Raw genomic sequence first — 14,383 nt, forward strand, 5'->3', positions numbered from 1 at the left:
GTTAAACTTCCTCAGCTGGCGGAGAAAGTACAACCTCTGCTGGGCCTTTTTTACGATGGAGTCAATGTGAATGTCCCACTTCAGGTCCTGAGAGATAGAGGTGCCCAGGAACCTGAATGACTCCACTGCAGTCACAGTGCTGTTCATGATGGTGAGTGGGGGGAGTGCAGGGGGGTTTCTCCTGAAGTCCACGATCATCTCCACTGTTTTGAGGGTGTTAAGCTCCAGGTTGTTGAGAGTGCACCAGACAGCCAGCTCTTTTACCTCCTGTCTGTAAGCAGACTCGTCACCGTCCTGAATGAGGCCGATGAGTGTGGTGTCATCTGCAAACTTCAGGAGCTTGACAGAGGGGTCCTTAGACGTGCAATCGTTGGTGTATAGGGAGAAGAGCAGTGGGGAGAGAACGCAGCCCTGGGGAGCTCCGGTGCTGATTGTACGGGTGCTGGATGTGTATTTTCCCAGCCTCACTAGCTGCTGCCTGTCTGTCAGGAAGCTGTTGATCCACTGACAGATGGAGGTGGGCACGGAGAGCTGATTTAGTTTGGACAGGAGGAGGTTTGGGATGATCGTGTTGAAGGCCGAGCTGAAGTCCACAAACAGGATCCTCACATAAGTCCCCGGTCTGTCTAGGTGTTGCAGAACATAATGCAGTCCAATGTTTACTGCATCGTCCACAGACCTGTTTGCTCTGTAGGCAAACTGAAGAGGATCCAGCAAGGGCCCAGTGATGTCCTTCAGGTGGCCCAGCACCAGTTTTTCAAATGACTTCATGACTACAGACGTTAGAGCCACAGGCCTGTAGTCATTTAGTCCTGTAATTTTGGGTTTCTTAGGGATGGGGATGATGGTGGAACGTTTGAGGCATGAAGGGACTTCGCACAGCTCCAGCGATCTGTTGAAGATCTGTGTGAAGATGGGGGCCAGCTGGTCAGCACAGGATTTCAGACAGGCTGGTGTAACACAATCTGGGCCTGGTGCTTTTTTCCTTTTCTGCTTCCGGAAGACCTGGCGCACCGCATCCTCGCTGATCTGAATTGCAGGTGTGGGGGAGAGGGGGGATGCAGGAGGTGAGAATGGTGAGAGTGCTTGATTGGAGAGGTGTTCAGGATGGGTTGCAGGAGCTGTTAATGGTGTGAACGGTAGTTTGGAGAGGCATTCAGGGCTGGTTGCAGGAGTTGTGAAGGGTGTGAATGGTTGTGTGGGGAGGCGTTCAGGGCAGGTGATGGGTGTTCTTTCAAACCTGCAGTAAAACTCGTTCAGATCGTCTGCCAGTCGTTGATTCTCTACAGTGCTGGGGGGTGGTGTCTTGTAATTGGTGATCTTCTTTAGACTTTTCCACACTGATGCGGAGTCGTTGGAAGTGAACTGAGTCCTTATTTTTTCAGAATAATTCCTCTTTGCCACTTTGATCTCCTTTTCCAATGTGTATTTAGCCTGTTTATACAAGACATTGTCCCCCTTCCCTGTCAGTCACACACACAACAAGAACGAGCGCGGTACACGCATAACAGTACGAAAACTCCCGCTTAATACAAAGAGTGACGATGGCGGAGAGAGCAAAACGTTCCAAAGTGTGGTTATACTTCACTAGAGTAATGCTGACAACCCTCGTTGTCATAAGTGCAAAACAATATTTGCATGTAAGGGCGGAAACACAAGCAATCTGTCAAAGCATCTTTCAAAAGTGCATTATGTGACTAGCTAGCTCGTCTCTGGTTGTTGCCCCATCTACGTCAGGTATGTATGCTAAAATCATGTTGAATCAACGTTGTTCACGTAATTTAAAATAAATGTAAAATCTCCTTAGTTTGCTAACCTTACGTAGAAATTCTGTTGATTTCTTTTGGGGAAAATGAGAATGGAATCAACATATTTTCTTGATTTCTCTTGATTTTCTTGTTTTTAAAATTCCAAATAAGGAAAAATCAGTATGCAAATGTAAACATTTATTTGACTAACTTAAATGCACAGCATCTCAAGTTAGTTTACAAAATAGCCTATTGCCACATTTTGCAACCTTTTTATTTTATATATATATATATATATATATATATATATATATATATATATATATATAATTTTTTTTTTTTAAGCTGCAGCTACTATGAACCAACCAACTCCTCCTAACACCTCTGGTCCAAGACAAGCCCATTATTAATTTTACATTAAAAAAAATAAAGAAATGTTAATTCTGTTCTCAACTTGTTATTGAGGACCACAATTGAAATAAGTCCTGGACTTTATTGTGTTTTTATCCTCGATTGTATCTGATGCCTTTTTGTTTTTATGTTTACTGTAAGGCTTTCTTGATATATTTAAATAAATCAAATAAAATTCTTAAAAAAAAAAACACATACACACACAACACAAAGTAACGATAAGAATACCGTTAAAGTACCGGACCGTTAAGCAGTACCGGTAAGAGTAGTAATACCGTTAAAACCTTAACGATACCCATCCCTAAGTAACACGCACTAAACTCACAGAATGTCTAATAAATGTTTACTGCATTTATTCTCTGTGAATAGAGCCGTTCTGAGGTGCAGAAAACACCGGATCACGAGCTTATCGCCTGAACAATGTGTGCACTTTAAAACACGCAGCAAAAACAGACTTCAATGAATTAAGCCATATAGTGTTTTCGGTTTCATTTCATTTGCCAGATGTTTTGCCAAAGCATAATGGCCCAAAACGAATATATTTTAAAAACTACACTTCTTGCCCAGAAGACCTATATCGAGATGAATTTTGCTATTGCAACATCGCACCATTTTATAGTATCGTTACATCCCTATTTATAAGTATAGTTATGGTGTGAATGGGCACACACTTTTTTCTCACCAGGGCTGCATTTATTTGATAAAAATGCAGAAAAAACAGTGGTTTTTAATATTATAAAAATTAAAAAACAGCCTGCACGTGAGTTGTCTTCTTCTTAGACTTATAAGTGCATTACCACCACCTATCTCTCAAGTGGACCACTGACACTCCTAATTGAGATTGTGGATAGAATGTCAATGGTCAGTTTGAGAGATCGGTGGCGGTAATGCACTTATAAGTCTGCGAAGAAGAAGATGCCTCACGTGCAGGCTGTGTTTTGAAGAGGCTCTCAAACAGTTCAGACAGTTCAGGCATTGCAGTGCATCAGAGATAAAAAACAATATACATTTTTATTTTATGTTTTAGCCCTGATTCCCATTCAACTCCATTATAAGACTGACAGACTGTAACATTTTGTTTAAAAACATCTGTTTGTGTTCTACTGGAGAAACCAAGTCCCCTACATCTTGGATGCCCTGGGGGTAAGCAGATAAATATAAAATTTCTATTTAACTATCCCTTTAACCTGTGGCAAATTCAATTGAATGAGTTAGATTTGGAAAGGCACACGTCTTTTTACTCCACCCCAAAATGAAAATGTTGTCATTAATCACTTACCCCATTTCTTTCCAAACCCGTAAAAGCTTTGTTCATCGTGTGTGTGTGTTTGTTTGTTTGTGCGCTGGCGCGTTCACTTTAGCAACATTATGTATTAATATTTAGTATATTCACATCTAGGGGGAATTTTTTAATTTGTACTACTGTCTGTTCAAAGTAAATGAAAAGAAACCTAGCATAGTCTATCTATCTTTCTTTCTTTAATCTTTTCCATGTATTAACAGAATTATAAAGTCATTTCAATCAAAAAATGTTTTGAGAGGTGTCATTTAGTTTGAGTTCACTCCTTCTTCTCAAGTACTCGAAGTCATTAGCCTTTGTCTCTCCCTTTCTAATTTAATTTAGCCTTAGTGGAACTCTTTTGTGCTGAGCTGCATTAACACATTCATAGCGCAATAATTAAATCACTTACATGGTTGACAAGTAATTCAGTTCATGCTGTGTGCATTTTGTTTATCTCAGGCAGGGATAGTTTGTAATAATGTAGCAAAATTGCCACATTATCAATACATTTTTAACTTGTGTTCACCATTGCAGATTTTGAATTAGACTCCTGCCCCCTTGTGTTTATTGTATGTTGGTGCAGTATGGATTATTACAATTCAGAGAAATTGACATCCAATACAGGACCAAATGCAAATGTCAAGAATCTGGATTCTTAATTATGTTTAATAATTTAGCAAATTGACGTGCGACTTTAATGGGTATTTTCTCAGATGCACTTTGTCACTGGAAAAACATGATTCAGGCCATTTTATAATCCTGCTATTAGATTTAATTTCTGATTTGCATTCTAATGCCATACATGAATTATGCATGTTTCAATACCAAGTGCGTAATCTCATGGGTGCGCTGTGTTTTGACACTGAAATGTGGATCAAACCTTCCCACAAATATTCAGCAAAAGCATACTGTATTCCAGATTGTGGTTTAAATGAAAGACCCACTGCTTACAGCTCTGTTGCTTTCTAGCCTAATGAATTCAGCTTTTTTAGCAACGTTCCACTGTAGTTAGAGTCCTGAGGGGTGTTATATAACAGCACAGGGTGTGTGTGCACAAGCAGAAATTTTTCAAATAAATACCGCCATTCCTTAACTTTTCACCTGCTACTGTTTTACAGTACATGCATGTATCGAATCTAGTGCAGTTAGAGTATCGGTAACCTCCAAAATCTTCTCCCTCGCTCAATTCCTGCCTCTTCTTTGTGCTGTATTAAAGAGAGGGAGTGAAAGGGAGAGAGTGAGATGGAGAGAGGAAAGACAGAAAGATAGAATCCCCCATTCGTGGTGTTCTTTTCCTACTGCTGTCAGATAAAATGCCTCATCCAGCAACAAAGCATAGCGTATTTTTCCCTGCATGCCTGACGCCCATGTGTTGAGTACGAGTCCCTATCCCAGAGAGACGGATACAGCAACCCGCCGCAATGCTCTGCTGGGAGTGCACGTTGAGGGATGTGATCCGTCTCCGACTCTTTTCTTCCTCTTTTTGATTTCTTTCCTTTGAGAAGCTTTGTTGCCACACCAATCCTTATGCCACACAAGACTTGCAATGTTTTTTGCATGTTATTGTGCACTGAGGTCCAATGTGAAGGTAAGACCATGCTGTAAGTGTGAACTTTTCTGTGTAATGTACATGTGTGAGTGTCACATGGGGCTGTACGATTATGCCATGTGGCCACACAGGTGGTTGTGGCATCTTTGGATTGCCACACCAGGAGATTTTTCTGTCAAGCAGAACACATTTGGCAGATTTTTACGTAAACTGTTTTGTGCTTTTGATTTTCTGGATGAGGTTTATCCAGAAGCATTTGGTGGTATTTTAACAGTATCAGTGTGAAAAAGCTTTTGAATTGAGATTTTTTTTAATCTATCAAAAGATTAAAGTGTAGTGTAGTTTATCTGAGTACTGCTAATTTAAAAACACTGTAGTCTTTTTCTCAAGTTCTAATACAAACTTGCAAATGTGGCATTGCAGCCTCACACTGCCATAACTATTAAAATTGATAATAAGAAATATTTCTTAAGCATCAAATCAGCATATTAGAATTATTTGATGATGGATCCAGTGAAAGACTAGAATAATGACTGATTAAAAGTCAGGTTTGCAATCACAGGAATAAATTACATTTAATTGAAATGTGCTATTTTACAATGTAAAAATATTTCTACTGTATATTTGATCGAATATATGCAGCCCTTGGTAAGCATAAGAGACGTCTTTCAAACACACACACACACAATCTATCTTTTGAACACCAATATATACAAATTTTTAATAAAACCTTTAGTCTTTTAATTATATAAAATTGTTTAGTTAATTATCTTAATATAGCAGAGGTTTATCTGAATGTATAAATAATTGATGTTTTATAATATCTACATTTAATATATATAAAGATAATTAATAATGTCTATTTTCTGTAAACCTTATGAGCAGATTAAGTAGCTTCTTATGTGTGTATATTGTATGTTTTCGCTATATTTATTGTTTTGTTCAGTATTGTTCATATCACTATAATTATACCTGTCTGTCCCACTCCTTTCTGATGCAGTTTCTTGAATTTGTTCGCTAAAGAGTAAGAGGTGTTTAATATGCAAGAAACTGTTACTGCACCTGTCTGCCTCACTTCCCCCAACCTCCCTCTGCTGCCAGAGCAGGAAGTGCCCTGATAATGCAAGGTGGGGAAGTGCTGCCTGTGAAAAGTCGGCTCTACTTTATACACAAACTTTGTTGAAGAATACAGAAATAAGCTCTGAAACACTGGTGTGAACTGACCTATTCAGATATACTTGGGCTATTTTATATTCTCTGCAGGCATGCATAAAGAGAAGATTTAGTTGGGGGCTCGTCTGGGTTTTCTTATGTTGGTAAATTGCTGTTTGCTTGGAGTAGGTGGCATTCTGCTTTCCTCTGCAGCTTGTAATGGATTTATCTAAGAGAAGCTGTGTTCTCTTGCATCAAGCTGGCAGTAAACCTGATGCTGCGGATGCAGGGGTGGACATGCTGGTGATGGGAGGAGAGGAAGTGTGCATGGCAAGCCAAAAACTGTATGGATGTTAGTTCCTGAGCGATTATAGTAATACATTTGCAGTGTGTGTGATACTTGATTGTGTGTATGTGGGAATGTGAGGGCTTGTGAATGTGTGGTAAGAGATTAATGCCAGTGTGTGTAGAAGCCTACATGTGAGAGTACGTATGGGGGTGGATGTGTGTAGAGGAGTGAAACTGAGCTCTATCTGTGCTTTTCTTTCTGGCATTAGTAGGCTGTATAATAACGCACTTGATCTGTCTATACCATTGGGTATCTCAGATCTAAAGGCCGGCTGTATTCAGTAACATTACTCAGTACTCTCTCCCACGTCAGTACTGCTACACACAACCTTTCTACTTCTTGGAACATCTTGAATCAATGGACTTGATTTAGCAGTAGTCTTGCAGTCAGTGTTGTAAAAGATAATTTTCAAACTCTAGATCCACAAGCATTATTTTAATGTTTAATGTTTTTTATCATTATTTTTAGTTGGTATTACTTTGATGTAACTATAATGCATTAAATTGTACACACACACACACACACACACACATACATTACAGGGAAAAAACATGAGATAGTAAGCTAAGCAAAATGATTTGGCCCTTGTTATTTACTGTTTTAGAATTTATATTTGGCTTGAAGAGCCAGCTGATGGCAATTAACATGTTGCATACCCTCTCTTTCAAGATAATGATAGTGTGAGCCAGGAATGGAGTTGGATTTAGTTTTTTACTCTCTCACTTAAAGGAAACACTCTGTCCCAACACATTGCGCACGCTACTTCTCTATATTTTGGTTTTTCCAACCATTGTGTGTGAACCCGGGGACCATTGTGCTTTCCGGCATGTGAATTCAGACTGGGAGAGGGAGGTACCCAGACAGTACTGACCCATCTGCTAGCTTTGAGTCATGGAATCATGAATATTTCACAGGGAAATCTCATTTAGTTCTGATGATGAATGCAGTAACACTTGCAGAGAGTCAGACATACCTTCTCTAACCTGGACCTGCACTTTGTGCTAGAGCACTTTTGTTATATTTTTTCTCCTTATCTGAATATGATGGTTATGTCCATTTTCTTCAAGAATTTCAGTGAGATCTTTTTCATAGTCAGTGCCTGATAACTTTGCATGCCTTTTTATTGGTGGATTCGGTGTTGCGGGTTTTGGTCATGGTAGCTTTACTCTGGGTTTAACAAGCAGTCAGACAGTGGTATTGATGTTTGATGTCTTTGTGGAATTCTTGTCTGTTCCCCTGGAGCTTTCTTAGAAGACGACAAGCTTGTGTTTCCTTGTGATTATGTTTGTCCATGGCGTATGTGAGTGTGGTTTCTGTGTCTTCTCATTAGTGCAAGCAGAGTCACCACCGCCCACTACAGCTTCATTAAACCTCCTGCATTTCTAACACACACACACACACACATTCACGGCTGTCTATCACTGTATCACATACACATATTAATCATATGGGCACAGCTCGTTCCTGTCGGGCTTTGCTAGCAGATACACACACACACAAAAGAGGCCATTATAGTTAACAAGCGTAGTATAGACTTAAAAAAAAATTTGTAAAGTAATTGCTTTGCGGTTGCTAGGGCTGTCCTGGGTAGTTTTCAGGGGCTTTCTTAGAGGTGAAATGCTAAAAACATGTTCTATGTGAACACCCCCTAAGTTTATTTAATCTTTTGTAACTCTTTTGATAATGCTTTAACATTAAGTAATACATTTCTCACAGCATTTATTTACTCTTGTTAACATTATTAAAAGAAAATAAAAATTTTTATTGTTAGTTCATATTGACTGAATTAATGAATTATGCATTTATACTATCCCAAGTTCCAAAATATTCACAAAACAGTCACAAAATATTATTTTAATGTGTTATTTGTTGAAAATAACCTTTACTAAGATTAATAAATGCTTTAGAAATTGTATTGTTAGTTCTTGTTAACTATTGCAGTTAACTAATGTTAACAAATTGAATCTTATTGCAAAGTATTACAGAATTAATTTATATCTGCCAATTGAAAACTTTGATCATGATCACATAGAAAAGTAATACACTTCTCAACAAGCCACAATATTTCAAGCATCTTTCACAAAGGATTAGGGGCAGGTGTCAAGTCAAAAATCTTATATAGCAATGTGTGAAATTTTATTTCATGGTAATAAAAAACGTTACTTTTAAGTTACAAATGCAGTGTTAAAAAATTATGAACAAAAAAGGTCAGTATGCCCTTTAATAAATCTCCAGACAATGTGAGCTAAAATGCAGATGAGTCCTACAACATTTAGATGCAATGAAAGATTGTATTTCAATTCGTATGAGTCATATTTCAAAATGTTGCACTCAACATATTTTAGTCTGGCATTATAGTTTGGCAAAAGTTCAAAAATTGAATGTGTACAAGTTTTTTTCACAGTAACACTAATAAGTAAAAATAAATGATTCAGAATGAGACGTTCCACTGCTTTGGCATCACTATTGCTTATTGCTTAAGGAGCGCGTCTTATTCCAAAAACAAAAAGTAGCTGAGGTGAACTTGAATCTTTCTTTGAATATGGAGGTGATCTGGATATTTACATGTTGGCGCATCTCAAGCCTGGTTGGTTACATACAGATTATTTTTTAGACATTACTTCATTTAATAACAGACACTTAATGCTTTTTTTTTAGATATAGCCTACTGTATTTCTTATGTATTTTTTGTTCATTTTAGTGACTGGTATCAGGAAGACATTCACGGAGACTGAGAATGCAAAAAGTGCACCAAATTTTTCTTTATTTTACAAAAAAAACAAAAAACAATCGTTGTTCATAATGGGAGCGTAGGCTATAAAAAATAATACTTATGTATTTTTTCTATCAATATTAAATCAATGAAAGAACTATGAAGTTTTCTCTTTGTAGTGCATTTTTAGGTTTGATAACTTGAAAAGTAAAGTCAACTTGAAAGTAACTTGAAAGTAAAGTAATTAGTAATCGGCAGTGGTGGACAGACTTCGTTACTGTACTTAAGTACATTTTTCAAGTATCTGTACTTTACTGGAGTAGTTTTATTTTGAGTAACTTTTACTTTTACTTCACTACATTCCAAAGCATAAAATCGTACTTTTTACTTCACTACATTTCATAAAACATGTTGTTACTCCCTATAATATATCACGTGCTCCGACAGGCAGAGACGGTGGTGTACCGATGTCTCTGATTCATCATGAACGAACCGAGTCTTTTCAAAATATACTTTTAAATCGGATCGCAAACCGCACCATATGATTCGTTTACGAATTAGAATGAATGATCCGATTGCAGCTGTTCTGGAGTCGACCACTCACTGATTCAAATGAACCATTTAGTGCGAGTCTCCAGAAGTAAGAACCGGGAGATCTTGTGAGCGCGTGTGCGTCTGATGTTGCTAAAAGTAAGTTATTAATGTCGAAATTTAGGATTAACTAACACAGATTAAATAAAATAACTCGTGCATGTTCAAATTCCCCGATGCCGTAATATTAACAGTTTTATTAAAATGCTAGCATGTCCTATGTGATGTCTGTTTTTATATTGTTTATCAACAGTAACGTTATATTGTTTGGATTAACTAGACGAGTAGACAGACATGAATGTTTATTCATAACCGTACTGAAAACAAGTAAATATTGTTAGCTGATGCTAACTGTCCAGCTAACAAGCTTGCTGGTGCTAACTTGAGGTAATTTTTATAAAAAATGCCCAAATATTTTTATTCAACAACCTATATATATATATATATATATATATATATAGAGAGAGAGAGAGAGAGAGAGAGAGAGAGAGATGAAGAGAGAGAGAGAGAGAGAGATGAAGAGAGAGAGAGAGAGAGAGAGAGAGAGAGAGAGATGAAGAGAGAGAGAGAGAGAGATGAAGAGAGAGAGAGAGAGATTACATCTAGGGACAAAAGAAAGGATATGATGCTCAGAACATGGTAACTACAGTAATAATCAAAGTGGGGAAGAGATGCACCCCGTTTGGCCAGGGGTGTTTTTACACCACAGACAAGATTTGAGAAGGAAAAAATCTTTATGAAAATATAATTATATTTTCCTTAAAATGTTCTTCCTAACTTCAGGCCTTATTATCATCCCTTACGAAAGGAAAATATATTTACCAATATATTTCTTAAAATATATTGTGATATATTGTAATATATTATTTTCCCTTTTTATTTTCTAATATATCATATATTTGAATACATTTAATAATATATTGATGATACATATATTATATAATATATTGAAAAATATACAAATGATTGCCGCTTTCATATTGCAATATATTGGAAAAAAATAAATATATATAAGAATATATGCCTAATATATTACATGATATTTTCCAATATACTGCAATATATTTTGGTTTCATAAGGGATGTCATATATAACTGTGATGTTCTGTAAAACAACAAACTTTAAAATACTTTTTTCTTACTGGTGAAAATCAGATGGTCATCTCGGTTTTCTCTCAGGTAAATCACAGTGTAAGCTTCACAGTTAACATTACTTTTATCAGCGTAGTCCATATCAACAACAAAAATATATCTTGACTCCATATAGTGGTTATTTTGGAAAAAATCCCAGGTATTTTGAGCAGTAGGATTATAAAAAAAATATGTGCTAATATAAAATTAAATTAAGTAACGTTAGCCTGTATAAAACTGCAAACATCTATCTTTCAGTACTTTTTTACTTAAGTACATAAAAAATTGAGTACTTCTGTACTTTCACTTGAGTAAAATTGAAAAAGGAGTACTTTTACTTTTACCGGAGTAATATTTTACTACACGTATCTGTACTTTTACTCAAGTACTTGATTTGTGTACTTCGTCCACCACTGGTAATCGGATTACTTTTTAAATGCAGTAATCAGTAATGTAATAAATTATTAATTATTTAAAGAAGTAATTAGTAATTTGTAGTGGATTACTTTTTTTAAGTAATTTATCAAACAATAGTACAAAAATAATTCAGTTGAACAAATAAATAAGAAATGTTACATATATTTTTTAAATAAAAAATAAAAACACTATATTTTTCAGTGTGTGAATTAAATATATATTTCTTATTAAAGTTACAAAACTAATTTAGTCAAGAGCAGTGTGAGGTTTTCTTTCTGGAATTTTGACGTACATTTTTGTGTTTTTAACTGTTCTAGCACTTTAAAGTAAAAAAAGAAAAGAAGAAACTTTGTTCACGTACTCCCGTGATTTATGAGCAACATCTTCACGTGTACATGCCTCTCTGACAGTGCTCAGAGACAGACAGACAATGCACACTTAGTGAAATGAGTTTTCTTTTGCTGCTGAATGCATTTCAGTGGCTTCAAAATCACTTAAAATTCACATGATGCTTAATAAAATGTACAAATGATAGGTGTTTGTGACGACAGAGCACATCAATGTAACATGAGTGTGTATCCACGACAAAGACGATAGTCCAAAGTCTCTGCCGGTTGACTTATTTCCACCGGTTAATCGTGTGTAGAGGTATATCACCCACCCCTACACCGGATGCAGAATATACGGGGGCTTTACACATCGCAGCCTTGAGTGAGCAGAGGCCAGAGGCCTAGAATGGTCTAGAATGAGCCGCGGCCGGCTTGAGAAAAAAGAAATGATGTGACATACAGCCAATTATGGTGACCCATACTCAGAATTCATGCTCTGCATTTAACCCATTCAAAGTGCACACACACAGAACATTGAACACACACAAACACTGTGAACACACACCCGCAGCAGTGGGCAGCCATTTATGCTATGAAGGAGTGATCTTGGGCTTGCAGCAACCACGTGACGACCCAGGGCTTGACGCCGCTTCGTCCACGGTGAAAGGCGATTTGGCGATCCACAGTGCAAAGTTGATGTATTCCTCAGTGACCAGCATGGATCAGCTCCAGGCATGATATCAGGATATCGTCCTCTTTTGAAAGGTCAAACAAAGTAGTTTCGCTTTCACAATGAAATACTCAGCATCTATACAATGTGGCTGCAGCAGCAACAAAAATACTACAATGAGAATAAAAGACGCACCTTCTTTCTTTGCCTGAACATCTGTTAGATGAGTCTTAACTTTGATAAAGAATATCTCTTTAGATTTGAGACTTTAGTCTTTGCAACTTTACAGATCTTCTTTATGCACCAAGAGCTTGTAACACTCCAAAGAGAAAGGACAATTTTAAATTGTATCATATGTGACCCCTTTAACTATGCAACTTCTAAACTGTAGTATTGTTGGCTTTAATACTTGATTTAAGGTTCTTATAAGCTACAAAGCTCTTGTTGTACCTGTCAACTGTCGACTTCCTGAGCGGGAACTGTGTTGCAGTACAACTTTTCCGTGTGGGCTCGGTGGCCCTTCCTCTCTTAGTTCCTGCTTGGCTGTGCTCCCTGCAGTAGACTTGCTGAGTGCCGCAGAGTGCTGGATGCAGCGATGGGGAAGTGATTCAGGGCCTCCCCACATCTCTGGCATGCTCTCTCTCACACACACACGCACACACACGCACACACACAAACACGATGAACACAGTCTCTGAGTCTGCCCAGAGAAAAGGAAGCCACTCCACAGAACATGAACACCTCTCTACTGTCCGATTGAACAGTCACTGAAACGCGCTCACACACACATACACACACACACACACACACACACACACACACACACTCAGAGAAGCATGCAGGAACAGAAAGTGAGAAGCCCAGAGGTAAGCAAAAAAGACTTTATACTGTACGTCATGTCGAGTGTGGAGAGAAGGAGGGACGCAAACTGAAGTAATTAAGTGCTGTTTCGATGCTGTAGTTGTCAAAGTCATAAACATTGTAAGTTGGCATTGCAAATTGTTGTCAAGAATGATTTTCAGTCTGTCGTAAGAAACTCTGCAGCAAAGTGACTCACCCCAAAAGCTTGTGTTTCTCTTTTTCTAGTTTATTTTGGTATCATTTTCTTGTTTCAATTCTCTCTTTGTCACTCTTTCTATTTTCCTTTCACTTTGTCTCTTTCCTCTTCCGTTTCCTTCTGTGTTTCTTTTAGAATCAAATATTCTGGAGAGCAAACTAATAAGCAGTTGATCATCTCTTTTCTCTTTCTGTATATCATAATGTTTGGTTTTATAATTATGGTGATTTTATGATTAGTTATGTTACACGTGAGACCCTTATTGCTCTACTTGACTTATGTGTTCACTCACATGCTGCATTTCACTGCTGTATGAGCAAACTTCCGAGCAAAACATGTGGCTGTATTCTGAGCCTGTGTGTGTGTGTTTGAAGTGTTAAGGGGGGTGTTTGTGGTCAGATCTGATCCCCTGGTGCTTGATGTTTTTTCTCATGTTTGCTTCAACTGCTGGTGATGACACTTCAACTCAAAGGTGCTCTATGCACACGTTTATAATGTTTATTATATAGAAGAAAAGAAGAGGGCTCAGCACTGAGCCCTGAGGTACACCATTACTTAGCCAGACATCCCCTCATTTTTGCTGGGACAGAGTGAGATAATAATAATAAAAAAAACAAGACAAAAAGAAATATAAAGTGCAGAAAGAAAGGTGGAATCAATGGACATTAAATGAGTTGAACATGTTCCCAGTCTGTGTTCACACAGTCTCTGTTGATCAGCTCCAATCAGGATCTCTGACTACGTAGTTCATCCGTCTGCCATCTCATCTGCTCCCCTCAGAATAACGCTATTGTTCACACGGGCTCTCATGTTTCGGCCTGGCTACTCTGCTGTTTGGACCCAGACTGTCTCTGTGTGTGTGTTTGAGAGAGAGTACTCATGTTACCCCTTTACTGTGCCTTGTTAGAATGGTAAACATGAGCGGCTAACAGATGCAGGGTCTGTTCTTTTATATCAGTGACACACACTCATAAACACAAGTGTT

The 14,383-nt window shown here is 37.7% G+C and overlaps 1 protein-coding gene across 21 annotated transcripts in view; it reads left to right on the forward strand.

Moving 5' to 3' along the window:
* Positions 1-14,383, forward strand: part of dlg2 (discs, large homolog 2 (Drosophila)) — a 191,930-nt gene that overhangs the window by 54,328 nt on the left and 123,219 nt on the right. Inside the window, exon 1 of one of the 21 annotated variants that reach the window (XM_026273752.1) lies at positions 4,712-5,029. The exons of 18 other annotated variants lie outside the window; for them this stretch is intronic. In XM_026273752.1, the coding sequence (XP_026129537.1) occupies positions 4,988-5,029 (42 nt within the window). In that variant the 5' untranslated portion in view covers positions 4,712-4,987. Of the gene's footprint in view, positions 1-4,711; positions 5,030-12,675; positions 13,208-14,383 lie in introns of those variants that run through there. 2 more of the 21 variants (XM_026273755.1, XM_026273760.1) reach the window with 2 other exon arrangements.

The sequence above is a fragment of the Carassius auratus genome, chromosome 10, assembly GCF_003368295.1.
Source record: "Carassius auratus strain Wakin chromosome 10, ASM336829v1, whole genome shotgun sequence".
NCBI classification, from domain to species: Eukaryota; Metazoa; Chordata; class Actinopteri; order Cypriniformes; family Cyprinidae; genus Carassius; species Carassius auratus.